At 43.8% G+C, this 22,824-nt stretch overlaps 1 protein-coding gene across 2 annotated transcripts in view; it reads left to right on the forward strand.

Annotated features, from left to right (window-relative positions):
* The first annotated feature begins 238 nt into the window (after positions 1–238).
* Mak (male germ cell associated kinase) overlaps positions 239–22,824 on the forward strand; it is a 77,455-nt gene continuing 54,869 nt past the window's right edge. For both annotated transcript variants that reach the window (XM_045136862.1, XM_045136863.1), the window contains exons 1-2: positions 239–285; positions 16,066–16,356. In XM_045136862.1, coding sequence (XP_044992797.1) covers positions 16,256–16,356 — 101 coding nt within the window. In that variant the 5' untranslated portion in view covers positions 239–285; positions 16,066–16,255. The remainder of the gene's footprint in view (positions 286–16,065; positions 16,357–22,824) is intronic.

The raw sequence follows: 22,824 nt of genomic DNA on the forward strand, positions 1-22,824 counted from the left end.
TTAAAATTAGAGCATTTAAAAAAAAGGAAAAAATAACGAACAAAACAAAACTCAAGAGCAAAGCCCAGCCCACACAGACTCGTCCCTGTGTTCTCTAAGAATGGCCCGCCTTGGGGGCGGAGCTTGCGCCGCGGGGCGGAGCTTGCTCGGCCAGGCCACGCCCTCCGCGGGGCGCGCTGTGCACGCGCGCCGGCGCGCCCTCGCCGTCTCCTGGGCAACGAAACACACAAGCCGCGGGAGTTTCCCTGGCGAGCGAACGAGGTAAACGGCCGGCGCCGCGGACAGGTAATCCCGAGCGGGTGCCGGGCCACTCCCCGCGTCCCACCCCGGCCCAGCCTGTCCTTCGAGGCCGGCCCGGCATGTCTCGGCGCCCCGTCCGCCCAGGGCCACTCTCCTCCGAGAGACGGGACCTGGACACCGGTAGGGGACCGAGCGGGGCCGGGGAGGAAGGATGCTCTAGAGGTGCGCGGGTCCCGGGGGGACGAGGGCGGAGAGACGGCCCCCGCCACCCCGACTTGTGCCCCGCGGTGCCCTGCACATCCTCCGGCCCCTTCGCTGCCCGGCAGGCTGGGGTGCAGGGAGGCTGGGGCTGGCGAGGAGGAGGAGACGTGTTCCGAGTTACGGACTCCAGTAGAGGGAGAAACTGGGTACACACCCTTACCGGTGAACCCCAAGAGACCCTGGAGCGAGCAGAGTCCCCAGCACCGTGGGGGACCCAGTGTGTCCTCGCAGAGACCCCCCTCCCCCGGGGCCAGACCCCAGGGACCCTGCCCGCACCCGCAGGCCACCGACCCCGGCAGTCCTTTAAGGGCACTGGTTTAGGGGGGGCCCGGGGCGGGTAACAAAAGTTAACCGTTTGCTGAAAAGCAAGTAAGGCATTTATTAATTTAGGGACAAGTGTGGTCCCCAAGGAAACTGTCCCAAGCACTCATTTGTTCTGTTGATAACAAGTCTCGTATTGGTAGCATTACTAATATCTGAAAGTTATCAGACTTAACTGTAATCGGAACAAGAGCTAAGACAGCAAAAATAGTGAGAACAAGAAGAAAGTTACTTTCCGCCTTTGGGCAGAGGCTGGGAGGGAGAACTTGCGCTTGTCCAGAGAGACCGCCTGCTCCCGCGTCAAGCTGGCCTTGGGCTGCATGTTAGATCTCTTTGTAATTTGCCAATGTTAGTATAGTGCAAACGTGTACTTTTTGAGACAGAGTCTTTCTTTTCCCAGCCTGGTGTGGTGGTGCGCATCTGTCATCTCCACAGTGTGGGAGGCAGAGGCAGGAGGAACAGGAGTTCACAGCCCTTCTCAGCTACTTACTGAGTTTCAAGGTCAGCCTGGGCTACGTGAGACCCTGTCTAGAAAAAAGGAAAGAAAGCAATGATCTATCTCCCCCTGTTATAATAACCCTTCTTTGAATTTCTGTAAGCATGTCACATGATTAGTGTGAAATCTTTTTTGTTTTCTTTTTAACGAATGCAGTAATTCTTAAAACATAACCTACAGTTTTGTTGTACAGACATTAATGCCACTCTGGGAATGTTATCATAATAATATGATCTACTAAGACACAGCCATAGCTTATCTGTTCGGTGATTGGCAGTCACAAATTCTAACCTCCATCTGGCCACTTTGCTAATCTTTAATCCCGTCTAATCCCTTATTAGTTAACCTAAGATGTTGAGAATAAAGCTCAGGTTTGCAGTAATTGTGCATTTAAGCAGTCACTGTGAACTTGGCTAAAGGAAAATTAGAATGAGAGGAATGAGGCTGTATAATTGAGACTCTTTTAAAGTTGGTATACATTTGCTTAATTTACAGAAAAATCTGTGAGTATTGTAGCTTGCTTGGAGAGAATTCTGAGTTCCTAACAACTGTGTTGTGTTCATTGAGGATGGTGGCTACATCACATATTTTCTTGGGTTTTGTTTGATTTTTTTTTTCTCATGCTCATGTATATAGCACCATAATACATTCTTATTTTGCAGATTAGTTTTTCATAGGCCAACAAAAATCCATGCAACTTGTGGAGAAGTGCACGGTGTGTGACTTAGAACCCATAGTCAGGCTGTCTGTACTTTTTTTAAAAATCACATATAATGCTTTGTAATCAGGTTAGGACCTTGCTGTGTTACACTGATTAAAAGTAAGTCGTGGGCTGGGAGATAGCTCAGTGGTTAAAGTGGCTTGCTTGTAAAGCCTGACAGCCCTGGTTTGATTCCTCAGGACCCATGGAAGACCAGAATGCACAAAGTGGTACAGGCTTCTGTAACTGGTCTGCAGTGGTAAAAGGCTCTGGCCTGCCCACCTCAACCCACCCCCTCCATGCTTGCAAATATGAGTAAATAAAAATTTTATTTAAAAAAGTAGGTGCTGGGCTAGAGAGATGTCTTAGCAGTTAAGACGCTTGCCAGCAAAGCCAAAGGACCCAGATTTGACTCAGTTCCCCAGTACCCAGGTAAAGCCAGATGCACAAGGTGATACGTGCATCTGGAATTCATTTTCAGACACACACACTCTATTTCTGTGTGTGTGTGTGTGTGAAATAAGTAAATAAAATATTTAAGAAAGTAGGTGTCAATGTGCAATTAGTGAGTAGGTCCATGGGAATATTGACTTTCTTAGAAGAAAAGAAAACTACCTTCAGCTCTATGCTCTTTTCCATCAGAAAATTGTCTCTGTAATTTCAGGGGATCAAAGGAATGGGTGAACCCTGAGTAACTGTTCATTTTGTAATTAACATGTTTCAAGAGAAGCCTTTCTAGTTGTTCTAAAGCATAGAAATGTGTTTTATTTAAAGATTAGGAAAGATGTAAGTTGGACAGATTTTCAGAGAGTCACAAATCTGACCTATTTATTTGCTTTTGTACGTGTGTGCACACGTTGACGTGTAATGAGTGTGCCACCTGTGTGGCGGTCAGAGGACAAGTTCCATGTCATGGGTAGGAGAGGGCCTCCTGTTCACTACTGTGAATGCCAGGGTCGCTCCCTTATGAGCTTCTGGGCAGTCAGGTGATGTCAAGGTAGCGTCATGGTGATGGCTGATGGTCTCAACACTGGAAGAGCAAGAAGCGTAACTCCCTGTTTAGACTGTTGAGTGGAGGCAAGGTAATTCTTTTGTTTTCTTTCTTTCTTTTTTTGACTTGCACAGGGTGGTTCTTACTGATTGATTGCTCTTGCCTTCTTTTCCCCTTGCCTGGATACCCTCCCGCCAGCGTTTCCTCCTCCAGTCCCTTTACAGCAGGACATTCTTTTCCAGAATTGCCTCCATGACTTCTTACCTCTTGTGTTCTCAATGCTGGTCCTCCATTAGGAGTTAACATGAAACAATTTAGCTAAAATGGGAGGCATTGTGTTTCTGAATTAATTTATTTTTAAAAATATTTTATTTATTTGAGAGAGAAAGAGAAAGGTATATAGATAGAAAGAGAGAGAATGGGCACACCAGGACCTCCAGCCACTGACGCATGTGCCACCTTGTGTATCTGGCTTATGTGAGTACTGGGGAATCAAACGTGGGTCCTTAGGCTTCTCAGGCAAGCGTCTTAACCTCTATGCTATCTCTCCAGCCGTGAATTAATTTATTTTTATAGACATCCCATGTGGGATCCTATCTTACCCTTCCACTTCTGAGGCCTTGCAGTTTCTGTCCCTTCAGTTTTGAGGATTTTTCAATGTCTTTCCAGAAATCTGGATGGCCTATATGAGCCCCGGGCTTTGGGGGGGGGAATGACTGGTAGTACACACCCTTGCCCACTGCCAGCTGGAGTGCCAGGGGAGGAATTGGATCCTAAAGTTGAGTGGTAGGACTGAGCCTTTGTGGTTTTGGAGCAAAAGGGATATTCCTTCATGTGGTTACATGAGCAGGGACAGTGGGGTAAGAATGGGGTTTGTTAAATTTGAGATTACTGAGAAACCAAACTGCTTCAAGCCTGATGCACGTGTTTGATGGCATCCCCGATTCTTTGATCATAAAGGGTTCCTCTAATCCTCCCGTGGTTTGGTGTATGCTCTTACTGACAAAAACGTGGTAGTCATTTGCAAAAATGTATTCTCTAGAGCTGGAGAGATAGCTTAGCAGTTAAGGTGCTTGCCTGTAAAGCCTAATAACCTATGTTTGACTCTCCAGATCTCACATAAGCCAGTCACACAAAGGTGAGGGAGCTGCCAGGTAACATATGCCCACTAGGTGATGGAAGTGTCTGAAGTTTGATCTCCATGGCTGAGGCCCTGGCATGTAAATTCATTCTTTCTCTCTCTCAAATTAAAAAATTTAAACAAAAAATATATATATATATATATTCTCTACTTTGTTACTGAAGTAGACAGACCCATCATGCTGGGATGAACATTCAACCAGGCTGTTTGTGGGAGGGAGGGAGGGATTTATTTCAAGCTCACAGATCCAGGGCAACTTGCATCAATGTCTGGAGCCCTCTCATAGATCTAAGCAGAGAGACAACAAACAGCCAGCACAAACAAAAACAGCATGCAGGAGCGCAGGCCTCCCTGCACACTTCTGGGCTGGAACTCAGCTCTTCCCCTAGTGAGCCCCTCCCCCACCCCCGTAGCAGGAGTCTGCCAGCTTGGGGCTAAAGCTGCAAACTCAGTTTTAATAGAACACCTGAGTCTATGGGGCCATACATTCAAACTGCCACAGTTACCTAACCAGAAAGGATCAGTAAGCCTACAAAGAGGACATTTCCTCAAAAGACGTGTTTGTCACCTGAATAAGGGTGGTTGGAACAGAATGCATAACACCCTACTGGTATTAAATTGCAAAAATTAAATGAGAACAAATATATTTTAGTCCATGTATTGGTAAATCATAGCATATGGTTCAAAATTAAACAAATATCCCCAAATACCTTCCAAAGGGAAAAATTTAGAAAAATATATATTTAGTTAAGAACCATGTCTGGCAATATTACATTTTTCTACATTAACACCTTAATTTTTTTTTTTTTTTTTTTTGAGACAAGCCCAACATACTGGCCTTTTCTATGGGAGAAAAGTTCCAGAGTGAGGGGGGAGAATTGGCATGCAGGGGCCTCCTCCAGCCACTGCAATCAAACTCCAGACAAGGGCGCCCCTTGTGCACACGTGCAACCCTGCACGCTTGCATCACTTTGTGTTTCTGGCTTACATGGGACCTGGAGACTTGAACATGAGTCCTTAGCCTTCATAGGCAAGCACCTTAATCACTAAGCCATCTCTCCAGCCCAACACCTTAATATTTTGAGCTGTCATCTGTGTAACATAAACTCTGCTTTAAAAAATTTCTTTCTTCAGACAATCAGGAAGCCATTTGCTGGCATTTGTTAAGACCTTTAGTTTCGGCTTAAGCTGAGGAAAACGAAGAAACACCTAAATAGAAATGGACCTGCTGGTGTCTCAAAACTCTTTGCTATGAAGTTAGAAGCATGGGCTAACCTGAGGCATGGGTTTGTTTTGTTTCGTGGCAGTAATAAAATCAGACCGTATTGAGACCTAAAAGGCTTATCAAACCCTCCTAACAGACACAGCCCACAGTCCCCCACCTTTTGTCCCAGAGTCCATGAAGCTCTGAAAAATAAAAACTTTAAAACAAAACTGTGAGGGTTGGGAGCTGACTCTATGGATAAGCACTTGCCACACGAGTGGGAACTGGTGCTTGCGTCTCTAGCACCCATGTAAATGTCAGGTGAGACCTGACATCCCAGCACTGGAAAGGTGGAGACAGGATACCTGGGGCACGCTGGCTACACAGATCAACTGAATCAGCACGACAGGCCTCAGTAAGTACGGGGGAGGGCAACTGAGGAAGACATCTAACACCAATTGCTTGCCTTCATGCACACACATGTACACATGCATCTGCATGCATGTGCACCCACACACATGCAAACATGCACACACATATGCAAAAAACTAGATTCATTTGCAAAAAGCAAGATATTGGGTATTGCTATATATTTTGATTTTTTGTTTATTGGCAAGCTTATGAATACATATGGTATATTTTAAGCTTAACTCTCTCCCATTACCTTCTCTTGTCTTCCTCCCCAGTCTCCTTGTACTGAACCCTTCTTTCCAATGACTCCTTCTAACACTGATGCCTTTTGCCCTTCTCCACATTGTTTTTCCAAAATAAAAAGTTACTAAATTCCAAACTCACAGAGCCCAAGAGTCTCACAGACGTGTTCATGAACTATTGCTGGATCTATATGCCAATACCATTCTTTGACTATTTAACAAAAATAATTTAAGCATCCCAAGTCCAAAAGTATGTTCCAAAGTCCAAAATTCTTTCAGGTATGACATAATTCCATACCTGACCTCATGTGATAAATCACAATCAAAACTCAGGCATGGGGCTGGAGAGATGCCTTAGTGGTTAAGGCACTTGCCTGCAAAGCCAAAGGATCCAGGTTTGATTCCCCAGATCCCATGCAAGCCAGATGCACAAGGGAACACATACATCTGGAGTTCCTTTGCAGTGGCTAGAGGCCCTTGCATGCTCATTCTCTTTCTCTATCTGCCTTTCTCTCTCAAATAAATAAACTAATAAATAAAAACTCAGGCATGGGCTGGAGAGATGGCTTAGTGGTTAAGACACTTGCCTGCAAAGCCTAAGGACCAAGGTTTGACTCTCCAGATTCCACATAAGCCAGATGCACATGGTGGCATATGTGTCCAGAGTTTGTTTGCAGTGGCTAGAGGCCCTGGCATGCCCATTCTCTCTCTCTCTCTCCCCCTCTCCCTCTCCTTCTCATAAATAATTAAATATTTTAGGCACACAGAAATAGAATATAATGTAATCTTCAGGTATATGTATGTGAAATTTAAATAGCTCATGTCTAGAATTAGGTCCCATTCTCAAGATATATCGATATGTGCATATCCCCAAACATGTAAACATTTAAAATCTGATCACATCTGGTCCCCAAACCATCCAGAAACAGGATGGTTGGCCTGTGTCATGATTTCTTTCCTGCTTACTCAGAAATTCCACTCCTAGTGATGACAGGTCCACACTGGCAAATGAGCTGGGATGTGGAAGTAAGCAAAGTTAGAAGTAACGAGGGCGGGGGCAGGGGAGATGGTGCAGTGTTAAAGGCACTTGCATGCAAAGCCTGTTAACCCAGCGTTCAGTTTCCCAGGACCCACATAAAGCCAGAAGCACAAAATGGCACATGCTTCTGGAGTTCATTTGCAGTGCAAGCGCCATTTTCTTATATTTGAAATTCAAAAGGATGAAATAAAGCAATTCAATTTCTGGATTTATTTTTCAAATAAAAAATTTTAAATAAAATTCTGTTATTCAAGTCATGAAAATTTAAGTACAATTACCACACACTTAAGATTGTTATGACTTTGTGTACTTACTTCTTAGTAAATTGATTTTTTTTAATAAAAAGGTTGCACACACAGAACCCCTCTCTCCTGCCCGATTCCGCTGAGGGTCTTTGGTTTTTGGTGTTCATTGTGGGGACCGAGCCAGATAAGCGTTCACCACCACTGAGCAGGTCCTTCATAAGCAGCTGGTTACCTACACTGGCCGTGTGCTCTGTGCTACTACTGCGCAAGTGTCTGCTTCTTGCTCCCATGGGTGCTTTTGTAACTGGCGGGATCTCCTGCTTAGTCAATCAGTTGGCAACTGTTATTCTGCATCCACTCTCATAGCATTTTCCAGCACTGTAAAGGCTAGTCAGGAGGGAACTGGATTCCCTCTCAGTTCCAGCACGGTCACTTGATGTCCTGTGGCTGCAGGCTGTGGTGTCTTCAGTAATAGGGACTTCCTTCTAGCTCTTGTTGACAAACAAGTGTTTTGGCAATGGGCTGTGTTATTTTGGGGACCTCATATCTCCCTGACCAACAGTTCACTGGGGGTGGGGGAGCAATTCCAGACCTAGAGATTACCAGGCAGTGTTCGCCATTTCTGCACCTTTTATGGAGCTCTTCTTTTTGGTCCTCCTCCTCTTACTGGAGGTAATGACCCGTAGAGTGGGATACTGGAAGGTTTCTATGGGATTGATTCGTGTTGCCATTAGTTTTGTGTAGCCCCTCCTGTTCCCCTTCCTCCATCCCCTAGGCCTTTCCATACCTTTCTTTCTTTCTTTCTTTTTGCTAATCATTGACTTGTTGGTGGTGTAATTGGAAACTCTAAATGCAGTTAAGTGCCTGTAGAGGGGCAGTGCTGTTAAAGTTATGATTGAAGCCGATAGCAGTGCACGTGAGTGGCTCATCTTCATCTAGGTCTAGGGCCATGACGTGTGTGAGTTGCCCCTAGATGTGTCAGAACAAAGGCATGTGTGGGACTGGAGAGAGAGCTCAGCAGTTAATGTGTTTGCCTGAGAAGCCTGAGACCCCATGTTTGACTCTCCAGGTCCCATGTATGCCAGACGCGCAAGGTGATGCAAGCGTACAAGGTCACACACTCGCACAAAGTGGTGCACGCATCTGGAGAGCGAGAGCAGTGGCTGAAGGCCCTGGTGCACCAACTCTCTCCCTCCCTCTCTCGCTCTGTCTCTCCCTCTCTTTCTCATAAGAAAAAGGTATGTGTGTACACTGAATGGGTGTTTGGAGAAATTGCTCATGACCGAACAGTTCAATATTCATCATAGGTACTTTGTGTTCTCCACTTTATATTTTTCTTTGTAAGTAGGTTTCAGATTACTTTCAGTGAAAGATTTTAAAATCTTTTTAAGGGTCAGGGATATTGCTCAGAGGTTGAAGGTACTTCTTACAAAGCCTGCTGGCCTGGGTTCAATTCTCCTGCACCCACATAAACCCAAATGCAAGAGGACCTGAGGGCTTATTCTCATTCTCTCTCCCTTTTTCTTTCTCTCCCTCAAACATGGCAGGTGAGAATATGGGGTATTGCAAGGGCACAAACAACACACACACACACACACACACACACACAGTATTGTTAAGAGATTTACATAATTGTTCTTTGGAAAATCATTATGTGCTACATAATCTTGTTATTGAATAAGTAGAATAACCAGGAGCTTAAAACATTTTGCTTATACTAGATGAAGGATAATGACAATTTGCATTGTTTTTATAGTACTTATACAATGTCCTTGACAAGTATAGACATCACATGTTTTTGTGTTTTTATTTGTTTTGGGGGGGGAGGGGTTCTGAGGTAGAGTCTCGCTGTAGCTCAGGCTGACGTGGAATTCACTACGTACACTATGTAGTCTCAGGGTGGCCTCGAACTCCCAGTGATCCTCCTACCTCTGCCTCCCAAGTGCTGGGATCAAATGTGTGTGCTACCACACCTGGCTACAACACATGGTCTTAAACAGTTATCTGTCGCAGTCCAGTTTGCATTGCTGGTAGAAATCACCCAACTAAGAGCAGCTTATGGGAAAAAGAGGTTTATTTTGGCTTACAGGCTTGAGGGGAAGATCCACGATGGCAGGGAAAATGGAGGCATAAGCCGAGGGTGGACATCACCCTCTGGTCCACATAAGGTGGACAACAGGAACAGGTGAGTGTGCCAAACACTGGCAAGGAGAAACTGGCTATAATACCCATAAACCCGCCCCCAACAATACACTCCCTCCAGAGGGGTTAATTCCCAAATCTCCATCAGCTGAGAACCCAGCATTCCGAACACCTAAGTTTATGGGGGATACCTGAGTTAAACCACCACATTATCCTTCCCTCAAGGAAAGTCCTTCTATCCACTCGCATACTCAGTTATAATAATTGTAAAACCATTTTACAGTGAGAAGAGTAAAAGCAACTATCCTTGATTGCTTATTGGTCAGCATAGCTTTAGTGATAAGTGATACTACCATAGGATTTTATCTCTTAGAGAGCTAGAAATATAGTTTAGTTGGTAAAGTGCTTGTCCTGCAAGAATGTGGACCTGAGTTCAATCCCCAGAATCCACATTAAAACAAGTAAAAATTTAAATACCTTTAGTTCTTGCTCCCATCACCAGCTAGCTGCGCTTGGCTAGGGCACCGTCCATGGTGGATGTCTTTCTTCTTTCTCCCAGTACCCAAGCTGAGCAGCCTGTTCTGGAACATGCCACGCTCTTGGAGAAGGAAGACCCAGGAGGGACCCCAGGATAGCTGCTAAGGCTCTGCTCAGCTGTGGCATGGGTGTCCGCTATTCATGTTGCACGATCAAGTCACATGACCAAGTCACATGCGCATTCCTCTACCACACCAGGCATGGCTGTGCAGCCTGTACAGATGGAGAGAAAATCGTTGAGCAGCAGAATAGAATCTCCTCTGCTTATTCCATTATTACTCTAAAAGTGCGTACTATATTAGTTTCAGTAAGAACAGCTAACCGTTTAGAGGAAAGCACTTGCCATCTTTAGAAAGACCTCTCAGCTTTATTTCTGTTTGGAATTCCTGGATGATTGCACTATCTCAAGTAATTGAGCTCCTTTCCTAAAAGTCTCCTGGTTTTTTGTTGTTGTTGTTGTCATTGTACAAAGAAGTAAACAGGGATTTCTCTTGACTGTTTTTAATTTGGTGCACTGGGTTAATGGTGCACCAGAGCGGACTCCTGAGGAAGAATGCTGGAGTATGCCATCCACTGCCAAACATACCCCATTGTCACCAGTCAGGTGAGGCTGTGGGAGCCTCAAGAGACAACCACGGGTCATGGTGATGACACACTCACTCATTTACCCAGCCTGAGGATCCAAGTGTCAGTCACAACAGATACTGTGAGCATGAAGACATTGTAAGAAAATAGCAATTTACACAAGCTGTTCATCTTGGTTGGTGTTTTGCCCTACTTCCATGTGTATCAGTGTCTTTTCCTGGGTCATAATTCCAAAACCCTGTGAGTGGAAGAGGAGTTCAAAGTGTTAGAAGGTATATGCTTGAGTCTGGAAGTGTAACTAAGTAATAAAGCACTTGACTGGCACGTGCAAGGCACTGGGTTTGAGCCCAGTCCAATAAATAAAAATAATTTAAAAAGATTCATGGTCCCATGGGACTTGATAACTAGAATGTTCTTGTGTTAAAATTATGCAAATAGTTATGGAGAGATGGCTCTTGCTTGCAAATCCTGGCAATTTGTATTTGAGTCTCCAGTTCTCACAATAAAACCAGCTACACAAAGTGACACAAGCATCTGGAGTTTGCAACAGGGCCCTGCTGTGCCCATTCTCTCTCCCTGAAAATAAATAAAATATGTTAAATGAAATTATGCAAATTGAGGTCAGTCAAGTGAAAGTTTTTCTCATTATTCAGTGAATTGTAAACTAGGTGAAGAGTCAAGCTTCATTTTTTTTTGAGGCAAGTCCAACAGACTGTCCTCTTTTTTAAAAAAAAATTTTTTTGTTTATTTATTAGAGAGAGAGATACAGAAAGAGGCAAGTAGAGAGAGAGAGAATGAGTGCACCAGGGCCTCCAGCCACTGCAAATGAACTCCATATATGTGCCCCGTTGTGCCTCTGGCTTACGTGGGTCCTGAGGAGTTGAACCTAGGTCCTTTGGCTTTGCAGTCAAGTGCCTTAACTACTAAGCCTTCTCTTTACTGGCCTCTTTTTTAATGCAAGAGAACAAGAACAAGAGAATGGGCGTGCCAGGGCCTCCAGCCACTGTAGTGGGATTGTAGGCGTATGAGCCACCTTGTGTGCATGAGCCACCTTGTGTGCATGAGCCACCTTGTGTGCATGAGCCACCTTGCACACTTGTGTCACCTTGTGCATCTGGCTTAGGTGGCCTCTGGAGAGTGGAACCTGGGTCCTTAAGGCTTCACACGCAAGTGCTTTAACTGCTAAGCCACCTCTCCAGCCTGACTTCATCTTTTGTTCTGCAATCTAGATTCTTACAAAATAATTACATGGGGCTGGAGAGGTGGCTTAACAGTTAGTTATGGTGCATGCCTGTGAAGCCTAAGGACCAGATTTGATTCCCTAGGTCCCACATAAGCCAGATGCAAATGGTGACATACGTCTGAAGTTGGTTTTCAGTGGCTGGAGGCCCTGGTGTGCCCATTCTCTCTCTCTCCTTCTCTCGGTCTGTAATGAATACATAATAAGTCTAAAAAATATTGTATGCAGCTTTCCAAGAGTTCACACTCCTGTCTCTGGAGCTCCATTACAATGAATCACATATGTTTCCAGGTAGACATGTGTTGTGGTTTGAGTATGAAATGTCCTCCACAGGCTCATGTGCTTGAGCATTTGCCCCACAGCTGGTGGCCCTGTTTGGGAAGGTTGTGGAACCTTTAGGGGGTGGAACCTTGCTGGAGGAAGTGGATCTGTGAGAGGTGAGCCTTGAGATCTTCTAGCCTGACTTCACTTCCTCTGTGCCTCCTCCTTATTGATGCACTATGCCCAGGAGGCTTCCAGCTCCTGCTGCCCCACTTTCCCCTCCTGTCATGGTGGGATGCATCCTCTTGAACCTGTATGCCAGAACAAACTCTTTCTGTCCCTAAGTTGCTTCTAGCCAAGTATTTGGTCACAGAAATAAGAAAGTAACAGAAAAATGGGTCCCAAAAGTGGGGCCATTGCTGTAACAAATCTGACTCTGTGGCTCCTGGGGCTCTGGAAGAGCTTAGAGCTTTGGGCTAGAGGATTCCAAGAATTCTGGAAGCAGTGCTTAGGGAGCATTCTGGTGAGTTTTAGACAGCCAGAATGCTGAGAGAAACACAGAGTGGAGGCCCAGCTTGTGAAGTTTCAGGGGGAAAAAATGACTCTATTATGGTTATATTCTTCCTATGTCCTGAAATTTTGAGTGAGGTTGAATTTAAAGGCAATGGACTAATTTGTCTGGTGAAGGAAATTTCAAGGGAAATAACACTGAATCTATGGTATGGTCTTGTCGACTGTTCTTGTTCATATCTGCAGTGAGAGAGGGCACCAAGTAGAGAAAGAAGGTATGAAAAATGTGAAGTTGGGCAAGGAATTGTGAGCAAGTTTAAAGTTCCAGACAAGGAGTCTCAGCCCACAAGGGGCCTGTAATTATTAAAGATGTTAGCACCATTAAAGGGAAGCTTATTGCTCTGTACTGGGACAATAACAAAGATGTCCTGCGGGCAAAACTCCACCCACATAAAGCTCTAGCTTGTAAGAATGCAAATTCTCCTGAAAGGCCTGATTGGAAATGCTACAGAAAGGGTTCCCTGCCAAAAACAGCTACATAGGAAGAGTGTTCAGCACTGAAACATCTCTATCACACCTTCCCAGGCTCAGGGCCCATTGGCAAAGAAGTGGCAGAAAGAATGTAAGAGCCAAAGTGGGCTGGATGGCTTAGCAGTTAAGCGCTTGCTTGTGAAGCCTAAGGACCCCAGTTCGAGGCTCAATTCCCCAGGACCACGTTAGCCAAATGCACAAGGAGACACACGTCTGGAGTTCACTTGCAGTGGCTAGAGGCCCTAGCACACCCATTCCCTCTTGTCTATCTGCCTCTTTCTCTCTCTGTCTGTTGCTCTCAAATAAATAAAAATAAACAAGAATGTACAAGCCAAAGGAAGGATAGGACTCCTTACAATGCACTCTTCCAGACACAAAAATGGCTTGGATATCCATGACCTTGCAGTGTCTGACACTACCTACACAAGACCATCATAATAGGAGGAAAAGATGATGACATCAAAATGAAAGACTGAGCGGGGGAGGGGGTATGATGTAGAGTGGAGTTGCAAAGGGGAAAGTAGGTGGGGGAGGGAATTACCATGGTTTATTGTCTATAATTATGGAAGTTGTCAATAAAAATATATATAATAAAATAAAATAAATTCAACAAAAAACAAACAGCTACCCAGGAACCAGTTTTCACAGACTCAACAACCAGGGCATGCAGAGACCACTATGGCTGAGGTCCCAGGAGACTGGGCTCCATTCCAAGCTGGCAACGAAATTTGGCAGTGTCACCCATGTGGCACTGCCTTTACAGTCATAGAAAATGCATTATGAGGGAGGCAGGGAATGTTGCCCCTGGTTCCAGAGAGCCACTGAGGCCAGACAAAGTGGGTCAGCGAGAATCCCTTCACGACAGCCCGGAGAAGCCACTGAGCAAAGCTGTGAAGGTGAGCCTGAGTGGCAGTAGAGCCCCGAGGAGGTTGGGGATGGCATGACCTTGGGACATCTGCCAAGGACAGCTGTAGACTCAGAGAGTGGGAGGCCCTACGAGAAGCTGTATGTAGTCCAGGTAGCATAGCTGGAGGAGCAGAGCTGCTCAAGCATTGGAGCCCAGATGATTTCATCATGAGCCCCAGATTCTGGACATGGGCAGAGTATAGGATTTGGTGTTTGCCCTGCTAGTGTTTCGGCTCTGCTTTGCTCCAATCTTGACTTGTTATACTTCCATTCCTCCCTCCTGTGTGCCATTATATATTATAAGTATAGTGCTCACTTTGGCAGCACATATACTAAAATATATTACAGGTATATAGTTGGTTGCTTTTTTTTTAGATTTACAGGGAAGTCATAGTTTAGAGATTGTATTGAGTCTTAGAAGAAATTTTGTACTTTTAAACTGTATTGGATCTGTTAAAACTGGAGATGTTTGAAGTTAGGCTGAATGTATTTTGCATGGTGAGATGCTCGTGAGCATTTAGGAGCTGAGGTAGAATGTTGTATTGAATATGAAGGGCCCTCCATAGTCATTGTTTGAACACCTGGCCCCAGAGGGTGGCACTGTTTGGGAAGGTTGTGGAACCTTTAGGAAGCGGAGCCTTGCTGGAGGAAGTGGGTCACTGGGAGCAAGTCCTGAGGTCTTGTAGCCTGAGCCTCTTCCTTGACGTCCTCTCTGCTTCCTGACTAAGCGTGATCAGCTTGGCCTCCTCCTGCTGCCGTGCTCACTCCTCCAAGACGGAATGCACCCCTAGAAATCGTAAGCCACAGTAAACCTTTGCCTTTCTTGAGTTGTTTCTGGTCAAGTATTTGGTTCTGGTAATGAGACAGCAAATAATACAACATACATATATCTATATGTGTGTATACATATATGTATGTAAACAGAGTTTACATTTCTAATTTTTTTGTGTGAATACAATGTAATATTAATTTCTAGTCATCCCTTGAGTTTTTATTGGTTTAATGTAAAATAAAATGGCATATTATTTATTTATTTATTTACTTATTTAAGAGAGAGAAAGAGGCAGAGAGAGAAAGAGAGAGAGAATGGGTGTGCCAGGGCCTCCAGCCACTATAAACAAATTCTGGATGCATGCACCACTGTGTAAATCTGGCTTACTTACATCCTGGAGGATTGAACCTTGATCCTTTGGCTTTGCAGGAAAACACCTTAAACACAAAGCCATCTCTCCAGCCCCTAAAATGGCTTATTATTTAAATACAGAATGAATTTTCTTTGTAATCTTTTCTTCATATAATATAAGCTTGTTTTATATGGTGCCTAATTGAGATAATCACATTTTTCTGGGAATTCTTGTTACAAAGAAAAGCATGTTTTACTTTTTAGTATGTGTATTTTAGTGTGTGAGCATGGGCACTCACGTTGCCCGGCGAGTGTGGAGGTCAGAGGACAGCTCAGGTGTTGGTCCTCCTCTTCCACCTCATCGGAGGCGGGTCTCTGTTGTAAACTCTTTGTTTGCCCGGCTGTCTGGTCCATGGGCTCTTGTGAAATTCTCCTCTTTCCACTGCCTCCCCCATTTACTCATAGCCATACTGGGATTGCAGAAGCCCACCACAGCTTGCAGCTTTTACATGGGTATTGGGGATTTGAACTCACATACTCAGGCTTGCACAACAAGTGCTTTATCAACTGACCATCTCCCCAGCCTGCTAAAAGGTATAATTTCAAGTTTAACATGACACATGATGTAAAAATTGGTGCAAAGAATGGATATGGGTTAGATGTCAGATTTCCCCAGTTTTGTTTGTAATAACATAGATTATATCCAATAAAAGCGGAATCATACAAATCATAAAATCCATTGCCCAGTCGTGGGATAAATGGCACGGTGCCAAGTCAGCGAGCGTTCAACAAGAGGCTGCACCCTGCCTGTTGAGTGGATACTTCAGTGACTTGCTGACAATGGCATTTGTCTTACCTGTGCAGGGTTCCTGTGCAGGGTGTCAGTAAATGCTTCGCTGAGACTCCTGAATGAAAGGTTTTTAATGTTGTTTTCCACAGAGTGTTCATAAGGATGGAAGCAATATTTCTTTGCAAAACTCCTTCTTGCTGTATCTCATGAGTCTACGTGATCTGAGGAAGCGTCTGCATTTAATGATGACAAACATGTCTCATGTGTAGCAACAAGAGGACAAGTGAACAAAAATAAAGAAGCGAGGATATTGCCGTTCACCGGGGAAGGCGCCTCAAGATGAACCGCTACACGACCGTGAGGCGGCTGGGGGACGGCACGTACGGGAGTGTGCTGATGGGCAGGAGCAATGAGTCGGGGGAGCTGGTGGCGATCAAGAGGTACGGGCGATGGGTGAAGTGCCCTGCCTTCCCGGGCTGGCATGAGACCAGTTGCCAGCACAGGGAGGAGTCTAGTTTAGACCCTGGACTGCCTTGACTAATGAGGAGTGCTATTTTGTTCAAAAGAGAGCAAGAAAGAGAGAGAGAGTGGGCAGGGAGGGAGGGGGGAATGGGAAAGGAAAGGAAGGGAAGGGAAGGGAAGGGAGGGGAGGGGAGGGGAGGGGAGGGGAAGGGAGGGGAAGGGAGGGGAGGGGAAGGGAAGGGAAGGGAGGGGAGGGGAAGGGAAGGGAAGGGAAGGGAAGGGAAGGGAAAGGGAAAGGGAAAGGGAAAGGGAAAGGGAAAGGGAAAGGGAAAGGGAAAGGGAAAGGGAAAGGGAAAGGGAAAGGGAAAGGGAAAGGAAGGGAAATTACCAAGAAGAAATATTTATATGAGGGAAAATTCAATATTATGTTAGTTTTCTGTTTTATCTAGGCACATCAGTAAATCAAAGTTTAAGTGTTTATCTTTTATATATAATACATTTGGATTGAAACTAAGAGTAAGAAATGTTTTTCAAAATTACAGTTGAGTATAGAGTAGAATTTATCATGTCTTCAAAACAATTGGTCTCAAAATAAGATAGTATGTACAATCTCAAGAGTTCTGAATGGTGTATTGTATTGTCCCACGTGTATAAGTAAATAGAATCTGTTATTGTTCATTATTTTTTTTCAGTCTATTGCATATATCTGTTGCTACATAACAAAATACCTCAACGTTTAAATATGAACATATAATTCACCCAGATTCTGTGAATCAGCAGCTTGAAGTGAAGTAGCTGTGGAGATCTGCTCTCAAGGGATGGCACTCAGAAATGAGCCAGAGTGGCACTGCCCAAGGCATGAGTCAGGGCTGGAGGCCCAGCCGCGCTGCAGACGGAGAGCTTCCACAGCTGTGTCTGTGTCTATCTGTGGCTATAGTTGTGTGTCTGGCTGTGTCTGTGTGTGTCTGTGTGTCTGTGTAGGCGATAAGACCCGTGCAAGGAGTGAGCAGGGTTGGCTGCCCGGGAGGCTTCATCTGTGGCCGTAGCTGCCCTGTCAAGGGTTTCATGCGATTGTCCAGGGGTGTGACCATGTCTGCCCTTCACGGTGTCTTCTCTGTGTGTCCAGAACTCTTCAGAGACCATTACCTGTCGGATTAGGTCCCATTTTAAAGACCCTGCTGGATTTTAATAGTAATTACCTGTTAAAGGTTCTGTTCTACCTGCCTAGTGATATGTGGCTGTGATCCCAGCACTCAGGAGTCGAAACAAGAGGATTGTGAGCTCATGGCCAGCCTGGACTATATAGGGAGACACTGTCTTAAAACAAAACCACAGTAAATGAAGACCAGAAATCCAACTTCACACTCTGAAGTATTGCGTTAGGGCTTAAACGCAGGAATTTGTTGGGGAGAAACAGAGTGGGACACAGACCAGCCGATGATGGGCTTCCCTAACAGACTTCCACTGAACTGGATGTCTTTAATAAAGAAAGAAAATAATTACTTAATTAATGTTTAGTTTGCTGTTTTAGTTTTTGTTTATTTGTATCCATTTATATGAGAGCGACAGAGAGAGAAAGAGGCAGAGAGAGAGAGAATGAGCAAGCCAGGCAAGCACCTTAACTGCTAAGCCATCTCTCCAACCCCAAAATATAAATTTTTCTTGTAACTTTTTCACTCATCCATCATTAATTTTAGTGGACCCCACTCTTTCCCCTTCTCCCCACTTTGTCATTTTTATTCAATCTGCAGCCTATTGGATGGTGCTACCCACATCCAAGGTGGGTCTTCCCTCCTCAGTTAAACCTGTCTGGAAACATCCTCAAAGACATGCTCAGCGGTATGTTTCCATGGTGATTCTAGATCCAGCCAAGTAGACAATGAAGACTAATGATCACTGAAATAATATTACTAAATGAAATCACAGGGCAGAGTTGGCTTTTATCTTTCATAATCCAGCCTTATAATTCCCAGCCTAAAGAAGTATATTTACAGAGCATGACTCCTGTCTTATCTTGTCCCCTATTTCATATGGCAACTAAAACTCCATTCATGACGGGTGTGGTGGTGCACGCCTTTATTCCCAGCACTCAGGAGGCAGAGGTAGGAGAATTTCCATGAGTTCAAGGCCACCCTGAGACTACATAGTGAATTCCAGGTCAGCTTGGATTGGAGTGAAACTCTACCTCAAAAAAATCCATTCATATAAAAACACACTATCTATTGTACACATAGTAGAAATTATTGTATTACTCTAAACATAGTCCTATCTCTAATGATGACCTGCACTGGGATGGAAGAGACAGAACAAAGAACAAAATTCAAGAGCTGGACAGATGGCTCAGCAGTTAAGGCATTTGCCTTCAAAGCCTAACAACCTGAGTTTAATTCCCCAGGACCCATGTAAGCCAGATACACAAAGTGATGCATAAGTCTGGAATTCAATAGCTAGAGGCCCTGATGCCCATACTCATACAAACTCTTTCTCTCTGTGTGTGTACCTCTCTGATTACAAATAAATAATTGTTTAACTTTGTATTGGTAGCTTCCATGATAATTCCCTCCCCACCCCTACTTCCCCTCAAAAATCCACCCTCTATGATATCCCCTCCCCCTCTCAATTAGTCTCTCTTTTATTTTATTATATTAAATATTTTATTGTTATTTGTTTATTTGAGGGAGAAGCAGAGAGAGAGAATGGGCATACCAGGGCCTCTAGCTGCTGCATATGAACTCCAGATACATGTGTCACCTTGTGCATCTGGTTTATGTGGGCCCTAGGGAATCGAACATGGGTCCTTTGCCTTTGCAGGCAAGCACCTCAACCACTAAGCTATCTCTTCAGCCCTCTCTTTTATTTTAATGAGGGTCTTGTGCAAGTAGCATCAGGCACTGCAAGGTCATGGATATCCAAGCCATTTTGTGTTTGGAAAAGTGCATTGTAAGGAGTCCTACCCTTCCTTTGGCTCTTACATTCTTTCTGCCACCTCTTCCACAATGGACCCTGAGCCTTAGAAGGTGTGATAGAGACATCTTAGTGTTGAGCACTCCTCTGTCACTTCTTCTCAGCACTGTGGTGACTTTTGAGTCATCCCAGTGGTCACTTCCATCTGAAAAGAGAAGCTTCTCCAACCAAAAGTGAGAGTAGCATCAATATATACGTATAAACATTAAGAAAAGTGCTTACAAGATAGTTTGGTGGTCATACTATGGGCACTAACCAGACAACAGCACGTACTATTACCCTAGGGCTATGACCTCCCCTTCAATAAGCTTTTCAGTACCAGGCCTGTAACCCTTCTGTTGAGCTGGCCTCCAGTCCAATTTAGGGAGAAGTTGGTTTCTCCCCTAACAAACATGCCACTATTGCACCAATTTGCCTAGCTGGCCAATCTTAAGGCTTGCAATGTCCACTGCTGTTTACCACTGATGACTTCTCTCACACATAGGGCTGCACACAGCATAGCTTTTTCCAGCTTTCTGCCAACTGATCTACGGGGAGGAGGTTTTTAGCTCAGATCCAGCTTAATTTCCCAGTGACCTGCAACCCAAGCATGTGGAGTCAGCAATATGGTCTTACTGTGTAGTTCTGGTGGGAAACCAAGAGCTTTGGCAATCGCAGTCACCTGTAATGTTTTAGGGGCATTGGTGCCCTCCTGCCAACAACTCACTGGAAAGTATCCTATCCCTGACACTGAAATTTTTCTAGTTACAATCTATGGCTTCTGAGTGAGCTGTTATCAAAAGAAGTAGGTTATCTAAAGAAGTAGTTTCCTTATAACCTATTCATAACATCTTAAATTTTTATTAGCCCTCCCCCACCCTTCCTTTAATAAGTCCTTTCCCTGACCTCACTTAGGCCTTGCACTCCCAGTAACCAGCTCAACTTACATAGGTACAGTGCCCTCCCCTTTAAGTCCTCCCTTCTCCCTCCCTCTTTTTTATAGCCCCTTTCTAGCTTACTGGCTTCTGTTACTGACTTTTATCCCAACTCACATATAAATCTAAACATTTGTAACTAGCAATCTACATATCAGAGAGAATATGTGGTGTTTGGCTTTCTGGGACTGAGTTAGGGTTACCTCACTTAGTGTAATTCTTTCCAGGTCCATCCATTTCCCTGGAAATTTTATAATTTCATTTTTCTTTACTACTGAATAGAACTCTATTGTATAAATGTAACACATCTTCATTATCCATTCATCAGAGAGGGACAGCTATTCTAGTTCTGTTTTCTAGCTATTGCGAATAGAGCAGCAATAAACATGGTTGAACAAGTATCTCTAAGGTAGTGAGTCCGTAGAATATATGCCAAGGAATGGTATAGCTGGGTCATATGGTAAATCCATTTTTAGTTGTCTCAGGAATTCCACACCGATTTCCACAATGGCTGTAACAGACTACATTCCCACCAACAGTGTAGAAGGATTCCACTTTTTCTGCATCTTCCTCAGCATTTATTGTCATTCATTTTCTTGATGATAGACATTCTGATAGGAGTAAGATGGAATCTCAAGGTAGGTTTAATTTGAATGTTCCTGATAACTAAGGATATAGAACATGTTTTTAGATGTTTATAGGCCATCTGTATTTCTTCTTTTGAGAACTCTATGTTTAGTTCTATAGCCCATTTTTTATTGGGTTTTTGATGTCTTATTATTATTTGTTTTTATTTTGCGCTTTTTGAATATCCTAGATATTAATCCTCTGTCAGATGTATAGCTGGCAAAATTTTTCTCCCATTCTGTAGGTTGCCTGTTTTCTGTATTCACCATGTCCTTTGCTGTACAAAAGTTTTGTAATTTCATGAAGTCCTACTGGTTGATTAGTGGTTTTACTCCTTAAGGAAGTAGGGTTATATTCAGAAAATTGTTGCCTATGACAACATGTTAAAGTGTTTCCCCTCCTTTTTCCTTTAGCAGTTTTAAAGTTTTAGGTCTGATATTAATGCCTTTTATCCATTTGGACTTGATTCTTTTGCATGGAGAGAGATAGGGTCTATTTTCATCCTTCTACATATAGATACCAGTTTTCTCAGCACCATTTGTTAAAGAGGCCATCTTTTCTCTAATGAATATTTTTGGCATTTTTGGTCAAAAAATCAGATGGCTGTAGCTGCATGGGTTTATATCTGGGTCCTGCATTCTGTTCCATTGATCTATGTGTCTGTTTTTGTACCAGTCTCATGCCATTTTTGTTACTATGGCTTTATAATCTATTTTAAAATCGGATAAGGTGATATTACCAGCCTTATTTTTGTTGCTAAAAATTGTTTTGGCTATTCAAGGCTTTTTGCATTTCCAAATGAACTTTGGGAATTTTGTGTCTATTTCAGTGAAGAATGCCATTGGAATTTTTATGAGGATTGTGTTAAATATGCAGATTGCTCTTAGTAAGATTGACATATTCACAATATTGATTCTTGTAATTCAAAAACGTGGGATGTCTTTCCATTTCCTAGTCTTTTGAAATTTCTCTCTTTAGTTTTTGTTGTGTTTTCCAAAGTAGGGTCTCACTCTAGCTCAGGCTGACCTGGAATTCACTAAATAGTCTCAGGGTGGCCTGAAACTCTCAGCAATCCTCCTACCTCTGCTTCCCAAGTGCTGGGATTAAAGGCATGCGCCACCAGGCCCAGCTTTCTCTTGAGTATTTTAAAATTTTCATAGCAGAGATCCTTCACTTCCTTCATTAAATTTATTCCAAGGAACTTTATTTTTTTGAAGGCTGTTTTCTTGATTTCATCCTCAGCATGTTTGTTGTTAGTATATAGGAAGGCTACTGATTTCTGTGTGTTAATTTTGAAACCTGCTACATTGCTTAAAGAGTTTATCAGCTCCAACAGTCTGCTGGTAGAGTCTTAAGGGTCCTTTATGTATAGAATCATATCATATGCAAAAGAAAATGGTGGTTTGGTTCCTTCTATTACAGTTTGTATCCCTTTTATTTGTGTCTCTTGCAGTATTGCTATAGCTAAGGTTTTCATTACTATATTAAATAAAAGTGAGAACAGTAGACACACTTATCTTGTTACTGATTTTAGTGGAAATGGTTCAAGATTTTTCCCAGATATATAATGTCGTCTATAAGTTCATCATAAATAGCATTATTTATTTATTTATTTATTTATTTATTTGAGAGAGACAGACACAGAAGAAAGACAGATAGAGGGAGAGAGAGAGAATGGGCGCGCCAGGGCTTCCAGCCTCTGCAAACGAACTCCAGACGCGTGTGCCCCCTTGTGCATCTGGCTAACGTGGGACCTGGGGAACCGAGCCTCGAACTGGGGTCCTTAGGCTTCACAGGCAAGCACTTAACCGCTAAGCCATCTCGCCAGCCCATAAATAGCATTTATTATATTGAGATATGTTCCTTCTAATCCCAGTTTCTTTAGGACTTTTACCATGAAGCAAGGCTGGATTTTGTCAAATGTCTTTTGTACATCTGTTG

This window comes from Jaculus jaculus, chromosome 17, assembly GCF_020740685.1.
Source record: "Jaculus jaculus isolate mJacJac1 chromosome 17, mJacJac1.mat.Y.cur, whole genome shotgun sequence".
NCBI lineage: Eukaryota > Metazoa > Chordata > Mammalia > Rodentia > Dipodidae > Jaculus > Jaculus jaculus.